General features: G+C 58.7%; 2 protein-coding genes across 5 annotated transcripts in view; one reads left to right on the top strand and one right to left on the bottom strand.

Annotated features, from left to right (window-relative positions):
• The first annotated feature begins 18 nt into the window (after positions 1–18).
• On the top strand, positions 19–7,944 carry BAP1 (BRCA1 associated protein 1). Of its 4 annotated transcripts, none has more exons than XM_004267889.4 (17): positions 19–211; positions 310–339; positions 449–503; positions 1,495–1,627; positions 1,954–2,073; positions 2,545–2,606; positions 2,692–2,834; positions 3,102–3,180; positions 3,642–3,765; positions 4,077–4,224; positions 4,711–4,895; positions 5,335–5,468; positions 5,963–6,441; positions 6,556–6,716; positions 6,990–7,082; positions 7,216–7,288; positions 7,502–7,944. In XM_004267889.4, exons 1-17 carry the CDS (start codon positions 175–177, stop codon positions 7,633–7,635), a joined length of 2,190 nt encoding a protein of 729 aa, XP_004267937.1. In that variant the 5' UTR covers positions 19–174; the 3' UTR covers positions 7,636–7,944. The 4 variants fall into 4 exon arrangements, with proteins under 4 accessions (XP_004267937.1, XP_033280430.1, XP_033280429.1 ...); XM_033424539.2 differs by having other exon boundaries at positions 87–211; positions 1,495–1,555; positions 6,990–7,133; XM_033424538.2 differs by having other exon boundaries at positions 88–211; positions 6,990–7,133.
• Positions 7,945–8,553: 609 nt separating this feature from the next.
• DNAH1 (dynein axonemal heavy chain 1) overlaps positions 8,554–20,954 on the bottom strand; it is a 79,790-nt gene continuing 67,389 nt past the window's right edge. The window contains exons 57-78 of the mRNA XM_049715500.1: positions 19,521–19,688; positions 19,240–19,431; positions 18,929–19,060; positions 18,328–18,453; positions 17,565–17,684; positions 17,293–17,442; positions 17,038–17,198; positions 15,981–16,206; positions 15,648–15,843; positions 15,188–15,339; positions 14,464–14,660; positions 14,068–14,216; positions 13,656–13,810; positions 13,441–13,572; positions 12,881–13,051; positions 12,612–12,791; positions 12,367–12,543; positions 11,569–11,739; positions 11,320–11,450; positions 10,620–10,971; positions 10,069–10,303; positions 8,554–9,508 (exon numbers count right to left, since the gene is read on the bottom strand). Of these exons, the coding sequence (XP_049571457.1) occupies positions 9,387–9,508; positions 10,069–10,303; positions 10,620–10,971; positions 11,320–11,450; positions 11,569–11,739; positions 12,367–12,543; positions 12,612–12,791; positions 12,881–13,051; positions 13,441–13,572; positions 13,656–13,810; positions 14,068–14,216; positions 14,464–14,660; positions 15,188–15,339; positions 15,648–15,843; positions 15,981–16,206; positions 17,038–17,198; positions 17,293–17,442; positions 17,565–17,684; positions 18,328–18,453; positions 18,929–19,060; positions 19,240–19,431; positions 19,521–19,688 (3,795 nt within the window). The 3' untranslated portion in view covers positions 8,554–9,386. The remainder of the gene's footprint in view (positions 9,509–10,068; positions 10,304–10,619; positions 10,972–11,319; positions 11,451–11,568; positions 11,740–12,366; positions 12,544–12,611; positions 12,792–12,880; positions 13,052–13,440; positions 13,573–13,655; positions 13,811–14,067; positions 14,217–14,463; positions 14,661–15,187; positions 15,340–15,647; positions 15,844–15,980; positions 16,207–17,037; positions 17,199–17,292; positions 17,443–17,564; positions 17,685–18,327; positions 18,454–18,928; positions 19,061–19,239; positions 19,432–19,520; positions 19,689–20,954) is intronic.

Here is a 20,954-nt window from a genome sequence, read left to right on the forward strand (position 1 = left end):
CGGCGATCGTCGCGCAGAGGTGACGTAGTGCCGCCGGCGCGGGCGGGTGACGCGACGGGGCCCGTTGTCTGTGTGTGGGGCTAGGGGCCCCGGGGGCGGCGGGGGCTCCCGGCGGGGGGCGGCGGTGGGTCGGGAGGGCCTGGACATGGCGCTGAGGGGCTGCCCCGCGGGAAGATGAATAAGGGCTGGCTGGAGCTGGAGAGCGACCCTGGTGAGGAGGGGACCGGGCAGGCCCGGAGCTGGGGAGGCCGGGTGGGTCCGAGACGCGCCTTTCTGACCACTACCCGCTCCTCTTGTCGCCCCACCCAGGCCTCTTCACCCTCCTGGTGGAAGATTTCGGTAAGAGCCTCTCCTACGCGCCGGAACCAGGCTGTGGGGGCCCACTCCTGGGCCCTCGCTTCACAGCCAGAGGCTACCCTTCCCGACTTCTTTCCTTACCTGATCGCAGGTGTCAAAGGGGTGCAGGTGGAGGAGATCTATGACCTTCAGAGCAAATGCCAGGGGTGAGTGGCTTGGCACGCGGCGTGGCTTCGGTCGCCCCTTACACCCCGAGGGCTAGGGAGGGACCCGGGAGAGAGTGCTCCTCAAGGGAGGAAGTATCAGAGGCTCCAAATTGTAAAATCTCGTATAAGGAAGCATCCCTCCTCTTTGGGTGCCTTCCTGATGAAGCTGGTGCTGTGCTTTTGTTTCTCCCAGTTTTCCCTCAACACTTCCCTTTATGTGGTAGCCTCTTCCCCTCAATACAAATTCTAACCATCTCTTGGATTAAATTCATCTGCTTTCTGGGGCCTTCCAGCCAGAAACCCCCTGCTCTTGACTCGGGTCACACTGTGCCTTTTGTGCAGCTGTAATTTATTAATGACTGCTTTACTGTGCCCATGTGCCAGTGGTTTTAATCCCCATACAGGGGTCTCATATTGATTGGTTGGTTTGTGGCATCTGACAAGGACTCTCCTGGGTGACCAAGGTCAGGGTCTTGTCTTGGTGGTCCTACAGAATAGAGGTGTGGAGGAACTGCTACAGTGACTAAACGGAGAAGTCTGCTTCCTTCCCTTCAGGAAAGAACAGGCTGATATGGGTGTTCATTAACTTCCCTGATTGCACTGGGGCCCAGGCCCTGGGCTTCACAAGTGAGATTTAGTGTTTAAATTCCTCATCACATTTATTGTTCTCGCCTTACTTTCTGTTCCTACCCGGTCCTGAGCCATCGTTCCAGCTTTTCTTATCCCAGAACCATAGACTTCATAAGGATACTGGGTGACTCCTGGAGCATCACAGCCAGAGGCTGATGCTTGACTCTGCCTGCAGTGGGCTTCTGGGGTGCGAGGGCGCAGGGCCACTTTGGGCAGCGTTGGGAAGAAGCCAAGGGAGAGGTGGGATCACAGGAAGGGCACCTGAGTGGTAACACAGTGCAAAGGAATAGGGGAGAGGAAAGGGAATGCAGATTGCCTACCCCCACTTGACTGGTCTAGCTCTGTCCCTTACTTTCCCCAGCCCCGTGTATGGATTCATCTTCCTGTTCAAATGGATCGAAGAGCGCCGATCCCGTCGCAAGGTCTCTACCTTGGTGGATGATACATCTGTGATTGATGATGATATTGTGAATAACATGTTCTTTGCCCACCAGGTCTGCTGGGCTCTGTGTTCTTTCTGGAGGGTGGGATGCTGCCGTTTTCTTCGCTTGGAAAGTGGAAGTGGGGAAAGGCAGAAGGAACTGAGCTCTTATTCACTAAAAAAGGGAGTCTCTTTAGAGCAGGGTGATGTCTGAGTCCATTCTCCATGTCCCCAGACTCCTGATGGGTACTTAGTTGAGTGAACAAATGTTGGGTAAAGATGAGGGGAGTTGATGAGGATTGTCCAGACATGACTGTCCCTCTCTGAGTCCCCATTCCTGATGAGTATGGGCTTGGGGTGAGGGATGCTGTGGATGGGTGACTGTTCTTTGTTTCACAGCTGATCCCCAACTCTTGTGCCACTCATGCCCTGCTGAGCGTGCTCCTGAACTGCAGCAATGTGGACCTGGGGCCCACCCTGAGTCGCATGAAGGACTTCACCAAGGGCTTCAGCCCTGAGGTAGGCCACAGTGCCTTAATCCTGACTCAGCTGACTAGGCAGATGTGACCACCAGATCTACCACTGATAATGCCACTACACGGCATTTGGCACTATGAGGCTTTTTCAAATGATATTTACATTATATTTGACCTGTAAATTAATTGTGTAAGTCAACTTTTTTTTAAGGCCCAATTGTCAGAAAAGGAGATAGACCTAGGGAAGAGAGGAATGTTCCTTAAGTGACACCTTATTAGGACTTTATCAGGCAATGTTGTTCTCCAGTGTCCACTGATTACTGTGCAAGGCCAGTACAGCCCATCTTTTGGGGGCTCCAGAGCTCTTTTCTGCCCCCACTAGGCCTTCAGGAGAGGCCACCTGTGCTTCTTCAAGTTGCTGGAATGCCCCCAGGCCTGCTCTCCTGAGCTCTGTTTCCCACCCGAGGCCTGCCTGAGAAGTTGCTCTGATGTGGCCTTATTTTCTTCCCTCTAGAGCAAAGGATATGCGATTGGCAATGCTCCAGAGTTGGCCAAGGCACATAATAGCCATGCCAGGTGTGTGGGAGCTGTGGGAACTGATGGGGGTGGGGGCAAGGAAGGGGGTTGTACCATTCTGGGCACTGACTGTGTCCTTCCCCAGGCCTGAGCCACGCCATCTCCCCGAGAAGCAGAATGGCCTTAGTGCTGTGCGGACCATGGAGGCATTCCACTTTGTCAGCTATGTGCCTATCACAGGCCGGCTTTTTGAGCTGGATGGGCTGAAGGTTTACCCCATTGACCATGGTAGGCACTCTGAGCTGGGGGCCCATTGGATTTCTCTGCTTACCTCCTAAGGAGGTGGGGCTCAAGGTCCTCAAGCACTTGGGACCCAGTGGTGGGGCGTGGCGGGGGTGTCTTGAAGACGTGGTTCTGGCAGGATGGCACCCTGTACTGCATTGTCCAACTAGCCCCTGATTCTCTGGGTCACCTTCTCTCCATCATCCTTCCAACTCCTGGCCTGCCCGAGCTGCGGGCTTCCTACCTACTGACTCCTTGTCTTGGTTTCCCCAGGGCCTTGGGGGGAGGATGAGGAGTGGACAGACAAGGCCCGGAGGGTCATCATGGAGCGTATCGGCCTCGCCACTGCAGGGTAAGGGCCCTGAGCCTGCCCTACCTTCTGGAGCTGTGCCCCCATTGGGAGGGACACAGAAGAGGGAACCAAGGCAGAGAGAGGCCAGATGGCTTGTGCAAGGCCACGTGATGAACCTGGCAAGATCAGGATTAGATCTTGTGCTCCCAACTCTTTGCCCTATTTCCCACTCAGGCTGCGTGTGGCCTGCTTCAGGATAGCCTGGGGAGGGGCAGGCCCTGGTGGAGCCCCGGGTAGCCCACGTGTGCTGGCTCACTTCCTGACAGGCCCCTCAGGCAGCTTGTTGGAAGGCACCAGCTCAGGTGCCTGGTGTGCATGGCCAGCTACTGCCCGCCTGTTGGGGTGGGGCCTGTACCTGTGGCTGCAGGTGTGACTTCAGGGAGCCCTGCCAGGAGATCTGCCTCAACCTGATGGCGGGGCCAGGGTGAGAGCTGCTCTCACGGCCACGGCTGTGACTGCAGGGAGCCCTACCATGACATCCGCTTCAACCTGATGGCGGTGGTGCCCGACCGCAGGATCAAGTATGAGGCCAGGCTGCACGTTCTGAAGGTGAACCGTCAGACAGTACTGGAGGCCCTGCAGCAGGTGGGTACCCCTCCTGCCCAGGCCCTGCCTAGCCCAGCCACCCACTCCTTCCCTCCACTGGGTCATCGGTGTCTGATTCCTACATTACTCTGTATTGTGGATCTGGGCTTCAATTAACCACTCCTTTCCTTTGCTCCCTTTGTGGGAAAGGTGATGGGACTTGGCATGGGGAGGGGGAGAATAGCCTCTGAAAGGAGGTTTGACTGTTGTTATTTCCCTTTAAGTGAGTGAGTAGAGCCAAGACCCTTAGCTGTCCAAGGTAGAAGCTAGGGTCTGCCTTCACTCCTCCGCACCTTGGATTTTGATTTCAGCTGATTAGGGTAACGCAGCCAGAGCTGATTCAGACCCACAAGTCTCAAGAGTCACAGTTGCCTGAAGAGACCAAAGCAGTCAGCAGCAAGTCCCCTCTGGCCCTGGAAACAAGCAGGGCCCCAGCGGCCTCTGAGGGCACCCACACAGGTATTGGAGCCTCTCATGGGCCTCAGAGCCACCCCAAGCAGAGCAAGTCTTTTTCTGTGGAGGCACTTGGGCAGTGGTTCAGAGGCTCCTGCAGGAGGTCTGAAGCCTGGTACCTACAGCCCTCTCCCCTCGGAACATGGAGGAAGAGCAGTCCCTCCCTAAACAAAGGCACCTGGAAAGGGCTGCCATTACCACAGTCCCCAAAGCCTTCGCCTTAATGTATATTCCCTTTCTAGCCTCTCTAGAAGTTTTTTTCTTTCTGCCTCCTTTTTTTCATCTTATCCTTTTCCTTTCTCACTGTGGCCCCATGACTTAGAGCTTGCTGACTCCACCCATCAGCTGTCTCTGCTGTTCTTCTCTGAGAAGGGAAGGGGAGCAGTACTGTGCCCCAGGACTGGGGAGACAGTGGGCTGAGGACAGCTTTTCTTGAGGGTCTGGCTGAGAGGGTCTGGCTGAAAGTCCTGCCCATGCCCCTTGCCCTCTCAGATGGTGTGGAGGAGGTGGCTGGTTCGTGCCCACAAGCCCCGACCCACAGCCCTCCCAGCAAACCCAAGCTGGTGGTGAAGCCTCCAGGGAGCAGCATCAATGGGGTTCCCCCAAACCCCACTCCTATCGTCCAGCGGCTGCCAGCCTTTCTGGACAATCACAACTATGCCAAGTCCCCCATGCAGGTAAGCTGGGAGGATTCCCTCCAGGATTCTTTTGAGAGGTTGCAACAGGCACTTTCCTCAGGTGATTCATTGGTGTTTGCCTTCTGTCGGGGCCTAGGTAACCACGTTCCTCTGATTCTCAGAAGCCCCTATGATGGCAGGGGTTGATGGAGGCAGAGAGAGCTCCTCTGACTTTAAACTCAGTCTCATGGCTGTGGGGCTAAATGTTTAGGGCATGGGGTTGGATTCAGCTCTGTGGGTTGGGTTCTACTGGCAAAATAAATGCAGGTGTTTCAGGGCACTCTGTTTCTCTTAGAAGCCCTATGTAGGCAGGTAGTGTGGGTGGGCTCTGGAGCACCTGGAGGGAATCAGTGGACTGAACCCGGAGAGCCATGTTGGCTTCCTGGCTGTGGCTGCTGTGTCCAGCCTGGCTCATGGCCGCCCTGGGTCTCTGCCCCAGGAGGAGGAAGACCTGGCAGCAGGTGTGGGCCGCAGCCGAGTTCCAGTCCGCCCACCCCAGCAGTACTCAGATGACGAGGACGACTACGAGGATGACGAGGAGGATGACGTGCAGAACACCAACTCCGCCATCAGGTTAGCCCCAGCTCTGTAGGGCTGGAGGCTGAGTGCTGCAGATCCTATCTTGAATCTTCCAGCCCAGAAAATGCCCTTCAGCAGATAATGCTGAATGCCTGCTGAGTGCAGTGCCCCGGGGAGGCTGACGTGAAGGGGCCGACTCCAGGTCCCAAGAAATTTTTGGAGGGCTTGGGCGAGGGCCGTGCACATTTAACCAGACATCAAGGGCTTTTGTCTAGGCCTTGGGAGATGGGGTGGGGGATATCTTTGCTGGAAGAACTGGCATTGGCAAAAGGCCAAAAGTGAGACAGCTGGAATAGAGGAGGTGTCCTTTGAGGACACCTGGCTGCAGCTGTCGAAGCTCAGTGTGCCAGCCTTGGCATGGCCAGGTCAGGCTGCTGGAGCTTCAGGGTCAGTCCCTGGAGACCAAGATGTGTTCAGGTCATTCTGGGCGTTGCTGAACGTGGTCACCTGGCCCATTCCCTTGGCTTACCTTTCCTTGGGCTCCACAGGTATAAGCGAAAGGGGCCGGGGAAACCAGGGCCATTGAGTGGCTCTGGGGATGGGCAGCTGTCGGTGCTGCAGCCCAACACCATCAACGTCTTGGCCGAGAAGCTCAAAGAGTCCCAGAAAGACCTCTCAATTCCTCTGTCCATCAAGACGAGCAGCGGGGCCGGGAGTCCAGCTGTGGCAGTGCCCACGCACTCACAGCCCTCGCCCACCCCCAGCAATGAGAGCACTGACACAGCCTCTGAGATCGGCAGCGCTTTCAATTCGCCACTACGCTCGCCTATCCGCTCGGCCAACCCCACGCGGCCCTCTAGCCCCGTCACCTCCCACATCTCCAAGGTGCTTTTTGGAGAGGACGACAGCCTGCTGCGTGTTGACTGCATACGCTACAATCGTGCTGTACGCGACCTGGGTCCTGTCATCAGCACGGGCCTGCTGCACCTGGCTGAGGACGGTGTGCTGAGTCCCCTGGCACTGACAGGTGGGCCTTGGGCTGGCTCACTGGCCTCCCAGTGGCGTACTGAGGAGGGAGGTGGCCAAGTGACCACCACGTGTCCTGCACTCTGATGGGTCTTCTCGTGCCTTCTCTTCCCAGAGAGTGGGAAGGGTTCCTCACCTTCCATCAGACCGAGCCAAGGCAGCCAGGGGTCTGGTAGCCCAGAGGAGAAAGAGGTGGTGGAGGCTGTGGATAGCAGAGAGAAGCCTGGGCTGGTCAGGCCTAGTGAGCCCTTGAGCGGGGAGAAGTACTCACCCAAGGTGAGCCCCTCTGCAGCTTTCTCTTCTAATACTGACAAGGGAAGGGCCTAGGGCACTGCTGCCCAGGTGCTGGGTTCCTAGTTGGTATTTTGGTGTGAAGGGTGGTGGCTGAAGCCAGGTGCCAGGAAGCCTGTCTGGGTTGGGTGGTGGCTGGGGCCTCAGTAGGCTCCCGGGACTCTGGCTGCTCGTCCTTGCCTCTAGCTGCCTGCTGGTAGTGGGGCTTTGGTGCTGGCCAGCCCCTGCACCACGGGTGCAATTGTTGGGTTTTGGCAGGAGCTGCTGGCACTGCTGAAGTGTGTGGAGGCTGAGATTGCAAACTACGAGGCCTGCCTCAAGGAAGAGGTGGAGAAGAGGAAGAAGTTCAAGGTGGGCCCTCTCTCCAGCTGCCTGGTCCTCTGCCCACCTGTCTTCCCAGAGGTGCGACCTGCTGGGGTCAGCTGGTGGCTGCTCTGGGGAGATGGCTGCAGCGTCCTCATGTCCTCACTCTTCTCTCCCACAGATCGACGACCAGAGAAGAACACACAACTACGATGAGTTCATCTGCACCTTCATCTCCATGCTGGCTCAGGAAGGTGAGGGGTCTCGCTGCTGCACCTTACCTGGCATGCCCTGCTCAGAGCCCTGGCCCTCAGGCCCCCTCCTTCAGGCCTCTGCTGGGGCTTGAGCAGACTGTAGTCTCAGGGAGGGCCGAGAGACCCTCAGCTTCTGACCGGAGGCTGTGGCCCGTTGAGCGAGTGGCTGCTGGGCATCCAGCCACCCGCTCAAGGGCCTGCGCCTCTCCACAGGCATGCTGGCCAACCTGGTGGAGCAGAACATCTCGGTGCGGCGGCGCCAGGGGGTCAGCATTGGCCGACTCCACAAGCAGCGGAAGCCTGACCGGCGGAAACGCTCACGCCCCTACAAGGCCAAGCGCCAGTGAGGACTGCTGGCCCTGACCCTGCCGCTCACTCTTGCCACATGGCCCTCACCAGGGCCCTCCCCTGCCCCACTCTCCCTCTTCCCAGTATTACCGAATAGTTCCAGTCAGAGTGCCCAGACCCTGGGAATAGGAGCCAGGCCAGGATTCTCTGCACGGTACCCCAGTGCCTGCCAGGGCAGGGCTGCCCCGTCATGCTCTGGAAGCAGGAGCTGGGGCACAGGGAGGTGCTGCAGCTTCCTCCACAGCCGGCTGTGGAGTGGCAGGACCTGGCCTTTCTGCCTGGGCAGCAGAATATATATTTTACCTACAGAGACGTCTATTTTTCTGGGCTCTAACCCATCTTGCCACCACTGTGTTGACATAGTCAGCTTCCTGACTCTGAGTTCTCTCCTAACAGCTGTCATCCTGGAGGGCCGGGGTCACTCCTGCAGGGTCACAGCTGGGGGCCCTGCTGCTCTGGCCCCAGTTGTCCCTGTTGCGAGAAAGCCAGGTCTGCTCTCCGTTCCTCCTGGGAGAGCTCCAAACTCAGGGACCTGGCTGCTGGGCTAGACTGGGAGTGGGGTATTCCAGCGGGGGCAGGGTGAGCAGCCTGCTTGGGTCCCATGGCCTGAGCAGAGAGGAGTGTTTGAGCTGTTTGGTGGCCTGGCTTTGGCCAGGCTTGGTAAGACTGCTCTCTGTGGCAAGGCCCTGGGCTCTTTGTCTTCAGTGTTGTGGCCCTGGCAAGGGGCCTGCTTTGGGCTCCTGGGCTCAGAGGAGCCTCTGCCCGCCCCTCAGTATTACCACGTCTCCCTCTTCTTAGAGACAGCAGAGACAGGGCTGCTTGCAGGAAGCTGGCACCACTCAGCTCTCCCTGCCATGCCAGCTTTCTCAGCTTCTGCAAGGCACTCAGGGTGGGGGACAATAGGACCAAGACAACCAGTTGGAGCCCCATGTTCCCAGAGGGCCTGATGCCAATGGCTGATGGGCCCAGCACTGCCTCTGGAGCTCAGGCCCCAAACAGCCCCATGGCCTCTTCTAGGTGGCTTTGAAGGTGATCCAGGCGGGCCCCTTATGTGTACATAGTGACCAGGGTGGGGGCCTCTGCGCTAAGCATAGCCCGACCCCTCTGGCCCCTGTAAATATTGGACTAATGAATGAATAAAACTCTCCTAAAAAATTAGCCCTCCTGTACTTGCTGGCCTGAGGTTTGTAGGCCAGGGCTGTGGTGGGAGTGAGGACCTAACCAGACCTGGGCCCAGCGCCCGGTGTGTGACCAAAGAGGTAAGGGGAGTGCATTCTAGGGCATTCAGCCTTCTGGGGCAGAGGTTCTTGGGACCCTAGGCCTGGGACTTAGGGTCTGAACTGAGGAGGGGCTTCGGGTGGGCTGTGGAACCTGAGGAGTTGTGTGCAAGGTGTAGTGTGGGAGGAGAGGGCCATGGCTTTCACCAGATCTGACAGCTTTGCAACCTGGAGAGGTGTTGGGACTCAGTGGAGGTGGCACCTCTGTCTCTAGTCCTGCCTGGTGTGTAGTCCCTGGAGGGGCCCTGGGACTTTGCAAGGCTCACCTCTCTTCCCTTGTTGCAGGTAAAAGCTGCCAACTGTGCCACTCTTCCCCCTGCTAACTACATTTTCTCTTGAGGCCCCTGTAGCCTCTCACCCGCACCGTTTCCCTGGCAGTGGGTTCTACAGAGGGGGCCTGGTGTAAGCAGCTAAGGCTCAGCTGGACTGTTTAGGAAATGCAGCTTTAATGGCCCCAGCCCTTCTGTCTGGGTCTAGTAGTCCAGGGCACAGATGAGGGCCACACCACGCTTTACCCAGTGTCGCTGGGGCTGGTCGGTGGGGATCTCCACAGCAATGACGTAGTTTGTGGAGTGGCCTGTGGTTGATAGTGTTCCTAGAGCAGGCAAGAAGGGGGAAGGTTAAGTTGTCTGCTTCAGCTAGGGCAGGAACAGGGTATAAAGAAAGGCAGTGGACTTGGCAAACTGAGCTTGGGACAAGGAAGGGGACCTGACCCAAGAGGAAGCCTGTCTGGGGAGTGTGGCCAAGGCTCAGGCCTGCCCTAAGTTACTGCACTGACAATTGAGGATGGGAATGGGAGAGTTGACGCCCCTGCTCATTCCCTGTGGACCCAGCCCAGGCCCACCCCACCTCTCCAGGCCTCAGTTACCCCCTCTGAACCTCCATTGGCAGGCTGGGCCTCCCAGGACCCAAGGTGGGTCTGCTAAGGGAAGCAAGAGGATGGTGAGCTCAGGGGCCACTCCCCACAGACTGGGCCCAGCCCCTGGGCATCACCTTGCCTACTACTGGCCCAGCTCTGTCCTGGCCCAGTCAGTCTCAGGAGTGAGTGCTGACTGACCTCTGTCAGCCATCCTGTTCAGCTAACCTGGGTCAGCCTAACTGGCCCAACCCTGGGCCCCCACCTGTGGTGTAGGCTCCCCGCCCTGGGCCCCATACCAGCACGGGTCAGTGTCTTGTAGATGGGGCACAGGTAGAAGTCCTGGTTCTGGACCTTGCGGTTGGGCGTTGGCAGGAGCCAGATAACGGCCATCTCTGTGTATAGCTCCTTGGGCCGAGACTCAGCCAGCTGGAAGGCCAGAGGGTCCCATCGGGCACCTTCCAGGAACAGTCCATGGATGAAGCACCCCTCTTTGGGTCTTGTCTTGAGCTCTGATACCGACTGGCGCATCACCTGTGGTCGGGCACACAGATGCCCCCTCACATATAAACACCCAGAATCTCGGTTAGGATTTGGGTCAGGAGGCACAAGCTCCCTCCTGAGGGCTCTGCCTGCCTCCCCCCTTCACCTGCTGTTTCAGCTGGTAGCCTACAGTCTGTGCTCTGCCCCTAGGGATTTCCCTGGGGCTTATGGTCTCTTCTGGCTCTCCCTGTCCCCCAACCCCCTCTCAGGGGCTCCCCTGATTGCCAGCCAGCTGTGGCCTCCGTGCTCCTCCTACCTGGGCCACACCCCAGCCTGTCACCTGACCTGGCCCTGGCTGAGTCCAGACCTTGAAATCGAAGGAGATGGTGTCGATGGAGATGATAGACTTGCGGGCATAGTTTTGCAGCGTGCCTGTCAGGAAAGCCTGGGGGAAGAAGAAGCCGCTGATCCAGAAGACGGCTGGGATGCCCTTGGAGATCCAGGTCTGCAGGAAGTCCAGGCGCTGCAGCAGGTCCATGACCCATAAGGACAGTGGCTTGAGTGATGGGTAGGCCTTGGCATTCCAGAGCTCGGGCACAGTGTTGTTGTATAGGCTGGCAGCCATCAGCTCCAGCTGCAAGGACATCACCACCAGCCCTTTGAGTGCTGTGAGCAGGTCTCTCAGCGTCTGTGTGATCACTTGCAGCAGCCGGTTGTACCTATGGAGGCAGTGGCAAGGAGGAAGGCAGTGGTCTGGGGCCGTGTGGCCATATCCGCACTCCCCAGTTGTAGGCAGTAGACAAAAAACCAATGGCAGAACATAGGGGCTAAGAGCACAGAGTGGGGTCGAGTGGCCTGAGTACCAGTTCCAGCTCTGGCTGTTAGTAAATGTATGACCTCAGACAAGTCATGTAACCTTTTTGGGCCTTGGTTTACTCATCTGTAAAATGGAATAAAAATATGGCTGAGTTAGAGAATGGGTTTATAGCACTTGGTGTAGCTTTTACTGTCATTACTCTACAGCTCAGTGGCCTGCTGACTCAGGGCTGGGGGTGGCAGGGGATTACCGAGTGACCTCCTGTACTAGCACCGTGTTCATTGACTCCTCATACAGCACAGGGTACTTGGTCATCACCCGCTGCAAGCTGATGGGCTCAGGCACCTTGAGCAGAATGTTCTGGGCCACATCCTCCACTATCTGTGGGCGCAAAGAATTCTATATGCACAGAGTTCCTTCCCACAGGGGAACAGGCATGATGGTGGATAGGAGACTGGTCCTGCTCAACCACTGGGCCCTTTCCCCTGCTGCCACTAACCTCCTCCCGGTGCTGGCCGCCTGCAGAGGATGATTTGGGTTGCAGCTGGACAATGGTGCCAAGCAGGGTGTAGGTCTCATTCTGGGCACAGGTGATATTGGCATTATCATGCAGGCCAAAGATCTCAGGCATGTCGTTGAGTGGAAGGCTCTTGATGTAGGAGAGGTAGCCCTGGAGGGTAGGAGCGCTGCGACTGAAGCCCCTGCCCTGCTCTACCTCCAGCCTGCGGGACAGCCCTCCAACTGAGCACATCCACTACTTGTCACCCCCGGTCGCAAGCTTTACGCATGTCCCTCTTACCCTCAGGACTCCATGGCCTCTGCTCCCTCCTAGCCCACTTCTCCCTGCTGCCTAGCTCCCTGCTTCTTCATTCAGCTGCTCAAACCTGTCACAGCCCCTCCTGCCACAGGCCCTTTACACTGTTGACCCACACTCTGGGGTGCTCCACCCAGCACCTGCCTGCTCCTCACACATCTTAGCTGAAGCATCATTTCCTCAGGGAGCCCTCTCTGACTGTGGTCTGGGCTGCTTCCCACCTCACTGCCTCACCTGGCAGCCTCAGAGGAGCCGCCCGGCCCCTCCCAGCCTCACAAAGTCCTCTCGGGCAGGGGCTGAGAGGCGGGAGTTGGACTCTGCCCACAGAACCTGAGCTCCAGGGCTGTCTTTGTGGGATGGATCAATCAATGAAAAGGAACTACTGGCCGGTTGGGGCCAAGTCTTCCAGCACCCAGGTGTTCACGGCACCCCAGGACCCCAGCCTGGCAGGCTGCCTAAAGCATAGCCCCGGTGTGTGCTCACGTTGAGGTCGTAGGTGGGCTGGATCTGGTGGTAGACGCCCGAGGCACTGTAGCTGTGCTCGGGGAAGAGCACGGCAGGGCTGTAGAAGTCCTCCAGGATGTTCATGACGCAGCGGCGGTCCCAGTCGTCAGTGACGCGGCCCCCGTAGTTGATCTCCCCTGCCGTGTACTTGAGGACCTACGGGGTGGGTAGGTCAGGCCCCCACAGGCGCCCAGCTCCCCACCCTCAGCCCATCCCCAGCCCACCTTGTAGGGGATGTGGTCATACTCATCCAGGAACATCTTGAGCTGGCTGATGCAGATGCGTAGGTCCCCGTCCGTGAACTCGTAGGGTATGTTGAAGCCCAGGGGCCCAAACTTACGACGCTCCAGGGCATTCCCATGGAACAAACACAGAGACAGCAGCAAGGACTTGAACTCCATCACCTGCCAGAGGTGGGGGCAGGGCGGAGGGGTGTGAAGGGTGGTGATGGAGATGGGGCAGGTTGGGGGTGCACGTGCCAAGTGTGTCTCACCTTGTGACAGGAGTTGAGGAAGTCATCGCTGAGGCTGCTGTAAGACTTGAGCAGGTTGGCCTTGACCCCGCGTGGCGGCTCAATGGTCACCTTGGAGCCATTCTGTAGGATGGACACTGGGAACTTGTTGCTGGGCAGGCTGGTGAGCCACAGGCGGAAGTCCCGGTGCACCTGGTGGCCACGCTCCACGTGAGCATTGAGACCCGTACCTGGTGGCTGCCCCAGCACCAGGCTCCCTCCTACCCAAGGACCCTGAGCCACCCTCAGCCTGACTCCACTCCTGGGTTGGGCTGGGCCAGACCAGGCTGCAGGGACCACTGGTAAAGAACATGGGCTTCGGCAAGTTCCAGGGTCACCCGTCTGTGCTGGGTGGCCTTGGGCGAGTCACTGGTAGCAGTTACTTGAGGGGGCCACTGGGAAGATTAATCTAGTTGATACGTGTTACATATATCACTTCCTGAGTGCCCACTGTGTGCTGGTGGCTGGGCTGAGTGCTCTGTGGGACGATCTCATTTAGCCTTATCAGTCCTGGATGGATGTACTGTATTCCCTTGGTGTACCTTGTCGGGATTGATGTGCTCAATGAGGCGCTCCAGGACTGGCATCCAGCTCGGTGCCAGGTGGCAGTTCTGAAAGAAGACCCACTTGCCCCTCTCTATGGAGCTGCGCATCATGGCTTCCGCCCGAGGGCCCTGTGGGGACAGGAGTGCTGAGTGGTGGCGGACCAGCTGGCCCAGTCCACCAGCTCCCTTCTCCCCCACCCCCTCGCCCTTACCTGGCCCTGGCCCAGGGAGATGGCAGAGAGCTTCTTGGAGAACTTCATTTCTTCGGCAAACTTGTAGAGGTCGGCAGCCGGGTCAGTGCCAGGCGATAGCACGAAGATGAGGGGCGTGGTGGAGTTGGAGTCTTTGAACACCAATGACAGATTGGCTGTCTGCAGGGCAGGGAGAGATGCTGGGGCCACCTAGAGCTTCTCCTCAGGGGCAGGCGACCAGGGCGAGGTAGGGGGGTGCTGGGGCCCCCAGAGTAGTCCCAGAGGGGCTTCCTGGTGGGACCTGGAACCTCTCAGAGCTTTTTGGGGTGGTTAGGGGTCCTGGCCTGGCCAAGGCTGCAAAGTGGTCTGTCCAGGTACAGCTAGGATCCTGGGACCCAGGGTGGGGATTAGCCCAGGTGCTGGCTGACAGCACTTGCCTGGGGCTCAATGAAGCGTGGCTCCAGGTTGGTGGCCACGAAGTCCTGCATGGCATTGGTAACCTTGTCCCCACGTAGGCAGCGGAGGACCAGCAGCTTCTGGAACTGGTCCAGGTACTGGTCCCAGATGCCAGGCAAGGGCTCCCTGCAACAGTGCCCACGTCCCCCTGAGAGCCAACCTGTGGGAGGGCACTGGCCACAGGGTCTCTGCTTGCTGGACAGCAGGGGAGAATGGGGTGTCCAGGGGTACATGGCCGGGGGCATGGAAGAGATGTAGTCACAGCTGCAGGGCAACCCTGTGTGGCCCCTCAGAGAAGGCTCCAGGGCAAGCCTGTTCCTGGGTCTCAGCCCCTGGATGTGCCCACCCTGCTGTGCCCCGGGTCCCAGCTCACCGGTGGGGCTCAGGGCTATCAAAGATGGCCTGGAATTCCGACAGATGCTTCGTGAAGTCAAGGGCGAAGGAGGAGAAGGCCGGCAGGTTGGAGAGTGCCAGGATGTCTCGCCAGGCCCGGTCTGACAGCCAGTCCGGGGCAGGGTTCTCACTCATGACAGGGACAGAGCCCCCGGACAGGAGGTAGCGCCACTCGCTCTGGCAAGGGACAGGGGAGGCTAGTGCCCAGGCCCTGAGGCCTGTCTCCAGCGCCCCACCTAGCAGTGCCTTCCCTACCATCCTCAGCCAGAGAAATGGAGTTCCCCTTAGGGGTGGCAGTTGCACAGGTCTGGGTTAGTGTCACCTCTTTCCCTTTCCCTGGCTGTGTGACCTTAGGCAAAGGATTTGACCTCTGAGCCTCTGTTTCCTCACTTGGAAAGTAGGAAGAATCAGAACTCTGCTTCCCAGGGGTTTTGTGGGGGTAGGTCAGAGGGTAGCTGTGATCCCAGCACCCGGCACACAGTGAAGGCTCAAGCAGTGGTGACTGTGACTTTCAGTGCTTTCCAACGCACCAGGAAATACCTGGGGCTCATGAGACCATGAGCCGGGAGGCTCAGGACTGTCTGTGCTCACCAGCACTCTCAAGGCTCTGAGAAGACATGTGCACAGGAGCTGCTGGGCCATAGTTAACCCAGAGCCTCCTGGCTGTTTTCAAGAAAGGACCTGGCCGCCCCTCCATCACGCACCTGGTCAATCTTGCCCTGGTTCATCATGATGCGGGCACACAATAGGAAGGCGAACATCAGCTTGTGCTTCTCGAAGAGGCTGCGGCAGACATTGCTGTAGAGGTTGTAGGTCAGGTAGCGGTTGATGTTGGCGATGCGCTTCTTTAGGTTGTCTGCAGGGCAGAGGGGTGATGGCAGTGCAGGGAGAAGGGAGGGAAGCAAGATCCCTGGGGCCCAGCCCAGCCCATCTCCCCAGTAGCCAAAGGGGCAGTCTGGGCACCCGCTTGGGGCATTTGCTCCGAGGAGGGTAGGAGGGGCGTGTGTTCTTACGTAGTGTAAGCCTGACGAGGATGTGTATGAGTGGACATGGGTGTGAGTCTACGTGTGTGTGCCCGCTGTGGAAATGCATCCAGGTGTGTCACACCTGTGCCAGGGTAGAGCCTGGTGTTTATGTCAACATGTGCATCTGTGCCAGGGCTACCTGCCCTCTCTGAGTTGGCGATGCCTGAGAGGAAGATGTTGAGAAACCACTCGAGGGAGTACTGGTACATGGGGTCCACGTTGGCCAAGTCAGACATGCAGAAGAAGAGGATCTGGGTACGGACGGCCACGGGAATGTACTCCATGCGCGTGAGGTCAATGTCCTTCTCTGTCTGCTCTGCAATCCTGACCTTGGCCTGGGGGTGCAGTACAGGGGGTGCTGGTCAGGCCCAGGTAGGTTGTCAAAGGGCACCAGGCAGAGGTGGGTGGCGATAGGGGGCAGGCCTGGGGCAGGTGGGGAGAGGCAGGCAGGGGTGGGCCGGCAGTTGCTGACCTGGATCTCAGCAGCCTTCAACTTGGAAGCCTCCAGCACCTTGATGAGCTCCACGTCATCCACAGGGTTGCCCTCAGAGGAGCTGAGCCGGTACAGGATCTGGTCTTCAATGTCCTTCAGCTCCTGGCGCATCTTGGCATTATTGACAATCAGCTGGTTCTTGGCTTCCTCAAGGTCAGGCCGCTCCTCAGCCACTACCTGGCCCAGCAGCTGGTCCTCTAGGCCACTGCCAGGGGTAGGGGACATTATGTCTCTGACACCTGGTGGGCCCTGGAGGGCCAGCCTTGAGCCTGCTGACCTATGTACCTGTGCTCCTGGGGCTCCAAAGAGCCTAGCATCCCTGTTGGTGTCAGCCTGGGAGGCCTGGCCTCTGTCTCAGGCTGCAGGGCTAAGGCAGAGCCTGGCTTCAAAGTGACCAGTTCTCAGCGAGACCTCAGGTGGCAGCTTGGAATCCCAGCAGGGGCCAGGCAGTTGAACATGTGAGTTGCTGGGGTCTGAAAAACTCCCTCTCAGCAGGAGGGGGCTGGGGGTGATGGGGAGGGACAGGACTTAAGGATGTTTTCACCCCCTTGTCTGTGGAGAGGTTCATAGTGGCCACTGGCATGGAGGCCTTAGCACTCTCTGTGGGTGGTCAGCAAAAGCTATAGTGCCTGGGCTTAGGGCAGCAAGGGCAGGAAATGGCTTGGGTGCAGGGAGCCAGAGTATGCCCCCCACAGGGCTCCAGGACAGCTCTAGGGGTGAGTACACAAGGGCTCAGCAAGGGCTGTGGGGAAAGGGTATCCGGATGAGGTGGGGCTAGTGCTGGCCAGGCAGGCTGGGGGAGGGGTTCCTGACCAGGGATCAGGATGATCTGAGGGTGGGGTTTCTCAGGTGGAAACAGTGGCAAGTAAAGGGAGTTCGTGGAGGGGCTAGAAAGACCTGAAATGCAGAGTGCCTGGGAGGAAGCTGGCGGGGCCTCAGGGGGAAACCCACTGAGTCTCTGCCTGGGGGTGGGAGGAGGCAGCCAGGCAGGCTGAGGCAGAGCTGATGCTGGGGGTCCCAGGGACCAAGGGCTTACCTGGGAGACAGGGTGAAGTTGATGAGGGTGAGCTTGGTGGAGATCTCGGGCGTGTAGTGTGGGTTGGGCAGCTTGGTGGTGATGTACATCCTGAAGTCCTCGTGGTAGGGGATCACCGTGTCTCCCAGCTTCAGCACCTTGTTCCCCTGCTGCTTGTATGTCTGTGGCAGGTGGGATGGGCAAGCGCTGTGGCTTGGGCTTCACCAGTGAGGCAGGGGAAGGGGGCCGCCCCCACCCCCACTGCTGCAGGCCCACCTGCTTGAGCAGCACGGGCTCCAGGGCGGGATCCAGCTCCTCGCCCACGTTCTCTAGAAGGCAGGGCTTGCCAAAGCGGATGGCATTCTCCATGCTGCGCAGGAAGTCGCGGTCGCTCAGCTTGAACACGTCCAGCCCGCTGTCCTTCTCCTGTGGGCACAGGGGGCGGGTGGGGGCCGCGGGAGCTGAGAACCAGCCTGAGGCTCAGCTACTCCCCCTACACCTGCTAAGCCCCGCTGGGTGGGGTGGTGGCACCCGGTGGGTAGGCTCACCATGTTCTTGATCCATTTGTTAGCCTGGCTCTGAGGGTCAATGAAGTGGGTCCAGCGCTGGGAGAACTGGTTGATGACCCCATTCTCCACTGACAGTGTGTCGTTGGGGAGGCCAGCAACCTGTGGGGGACCGGGCTGGGTCGGGGGTCTCACACAGCAGGCTCAGCTGGGACATCAGCCACTCCCAACCTTGTGCTTTGGCTGTGTTTCCCTTCTCCTTACTGCACCCTCTTGAGGGTGAAGGGCAGTCCTGAGGTCTCAGCCCCCAGGACTGGTCTCCCTCCTATTGGCTGGCTCCTGACACCCTCCTTCGCTGGGCCAGTCGTTCCTCATGCCTGTTGAGTCCTTGCTCAGTCAGACCATCTTCACGGAGCCAGTAAAACCCATCAGCCCTCCCGGACTGTGTTCACGCTTAGCCTCTGCCTGAGCCTCTTGGTTCTCTCCTTGCGCCAACTCTACCTGTCCTCCAGGGTCTAGCTCGGACACGACCTCGTAACCCTCACTCTGGACACTGCTCTCCCACCCCACCCCCACTCTCATAAGCACCCCTTGACCTCTCTGCCCACAGTTAGCCAGCATCTGTACCACTCGCTCGGCTTTCTCCTCTCCTACCCACCAGCCTCTGACTGGCCCCGGGCGGGCTCAGGAGACGCATCTCTAAGCAGACCCAGGAAAGAGGGTGGGAGGGAGGCAGGAGGCTCCTGGCCCAGCCCGACCACACTGCAGGCCCAGCCCAGTTGCTCCAGCCCCCCAGGGTGGGCACCTGCCACGAGCGGATCTTCACGGGGTTCCCCAGAGTCCCGATTAGCGTGGGCTCGGAGGTGTGTGGGACATGGTGAGTCGTGAGCTGCTTGACCCAGCTGTCGTAGAGCACCATGCGGTACTGGCCCTGGGGAGATGCCAGGCTCAGGGCCACCCCACTGAGACAGCCGCGATGCCCTCCCACTTCCCCCTGCACCCCAACGCTCAGCAGTTGTGCAGAGGTCAGAGCTCAGACATGGAGACAGAGGCCTGAGCTCTAGCCCCACTTTGGGGAACATCCTTGGCCTCCACAATCCTCAGCCCTTTATCTGTGGAACCAGCATAAGAACAACAATGCCCACCCATCAGGGCAGCTGTGAGGATTGAATGAGAGGCACACAGCAAGCACGGCAGTGTGAACTCACACTTCCCTCTAGAAGGCCAGCCCCACCGGAGCAGGTTTTCTGGCTGTTTTGTGAGCTGCCATATCCCCAGTGCCTGGAACAGCACCTGGCTCAGACGGGGCGCCTGAGAAGTGCTTGTTGAATGAGTGAGAGAAGAGCCGCCCCTCAGGCCACCCCTCATGGAGGTGAGGCCTCAAGGCGGGGCCGGGGGTTCCTTACCGTGAAGGGGCCCAGATAGGCTACAAAGCCTGCAGCCACCAGCACGTCCCCGAAGATGTTGTCGAGCGTGTGTTCCAGGTTCTCCACCGTATCCTGCCAGCGCACCCTCTCGTCCGACAGCCCGTTGATGAGCTGCAAGGACAGCCCATGGGGTGGGTTCTGGGAGGCTGGGCCGGGGGCCTGGGTGTCCCTGCCTGGCGCAGTCCCCGAGGTGGCCGGTGTGGGGGGTGTGGACAGCCACCCTGGGACCCCCCCTACCACCCGGGCCCTTCCAGCCTGTCGGGGGCAGGCCACACCACAGGCCCTCACACCTTGTCGGCGCGGCCCAGCCGCTGCTCGCACTGCTCACACTTCAGCTCCAGTTCCTCCTTCTTGGCAATGCAGTCTCGGTACTTGGCCTGCATCGTGGCAATGCCATCCTCCACCTTGTGCAGGCGCTGCTTCGCCTCCTCCAGGATCCTCTGTGTCACCTCCAGGTCGTCCTGGGCCTCCCGCAGGGCTTGCTGCGGGCAGAGGGCGCAGGACCAGCTTTCCTGGTGCCCAGAGGAGCCCACGCCCTCTCCCCTGCCCCCTAGGTCTACCCAGCCCTCACCCGCTTGGGCTCCACGGCCTTGGCCACGAAGTGGTACTTGTGCATGGCGCGCACCCACTGGCAGATGGAGGTGCAGGCCTTGGACACCTTGGCGATGGCGGCCGGCTGGAACTCTTCATTGTCGATGTATGGCTGGATGGCTTTGATCACCGCCTCCCCAATGTTGTCCTGGGGATGGGAACCATGGGCTCAGGGGGCTGCTTCCCAGGGAGGACAGAGAAGGCTCTGCAGGGCTGAGGGGCATCCTGCTCCTGCCGCTATGCCCCGTGTAGGCCTCAGTACAGGTGTCCTCCCTAGGGAATAGACACAACCCACAAAAGCTGGCCAGAAGAGGATCTTCTGTATTCTAAGATTTCAAATAACATGATCAGAGATTTTTCTTTCTCAAGAAATGACACAACCTCAAGATCTGATAATACAGGGACTTCCCTGGTGGTCCAGAGGGTAAGACTCCGCGCTCCCAATGCAGGGGGCCCGGGTTTAATCCCTGGTCAGGGAATCAGATCCCGCATGCATGCCGCAACTAAGAAGTCCACACGCCACAACTAAAAAGATCCCGCATGCCGCAACGAAGGTCCCGCGTGCCGCAACTAAGACCCAGTGCAGCCTAAATAAATAAATATTAAAAATTTAAAAAATGAAGACCTGATAATATGCAGGCCCCATTTAAAACCCATTTAGAGACAAGGGCTCCTTCTTGGCTGATGTGGAGACGAGTGAGTGGTTCTGATGCCCAACCCGGCTCACGTTCAAATGTAATAATCCCTACCCCAAGAGCTCACCATACTCTTGGAGCACTTGTCCTACCCTGGGAGAATCCAGCTCTGTAATTCAGGATGAGCCCAGGAATCTGTACTGTTCATGAGCTCCCAGAGGTCAGAGCTTGGGACCAGGGGAACCTGAGTGCTGGCCGTGAGCCTCCTGATTTGGGCTCAGTTAGAGGGATGGGGAAGCCCATAGAGTCCAGCTGTCACTGAGATGGGCCATTGCCTCTGCCCTCCCAGTGCAGTCTGGGACGTGCCCAGGGCTCCAACACTGACACATGGTGGGGGAGGGGGGGAGCGGCCCGCGTGGGACTAATTTCTGGGCTGGAAAGGGGCCCTCCAAGAGGGCTGCAGGCTCCAGGCTGACCTAACCCTAAGCAGCCCCATGAGAGAGCATGCCCATGGATACTGAGAACCCCAGATAGACAGGAAGGCAGAGAAATCCAGAGACAGACAGGCACTAAACCTCAGGTGTTAAGGCTGAGGGAGAGGCGATGATTGAGCAGCCAGGGCCATGGGGGTTTCAGGAAAAAAAGAGCAGGAGAGAGAATCTCCAGGCTGCGGAGCCTTGGAGTGACTGTGGGTGATGTCCTATGGGCATAGGAGCCTTCCCAGGTCCTGATTTCCTCAACACCCATCTGTTGGTCGGTCCGTCTGTTTCCTCCACCAG

The sequence above is a fragment of the Orcinus orca genome, chromosome 10 (assembly GCF_937001465.1).
Source record: "Orcinus orca chromosome 10, mOrcOrc1.1, whole genome shotgun sequence".
NCBI classification, from domain to species: domain Eukaryota; kingdom Metazoa; phylum Chordata; class Mammalia; order Artiodactyla; family Delphinidae; genus Orcinus; species Orcinus orca.

Coding starts and splice junctions, on each gene's coding strand:
- BAP1 (XM_033424538.2), top strand. CDS start 175: ATGAATAAGGGCTGGCTGGAGCTGGAGAGCGACCCTG. Junction 340..448: donor CCTCCTGGTGGAAGATTTCG/GTAAGAGCCTCT, acceptor ACCTGATCGCAG/GTGTCAAAGGGGTGCAGGTG. Junction 6,442..6,555: donor GAGTCCCCTGGCACTGACAG/GTGGGCCTTGGG, acceptor TTCTCTTCCCAG/AGAGTGGGAAGGGTTCCTCA.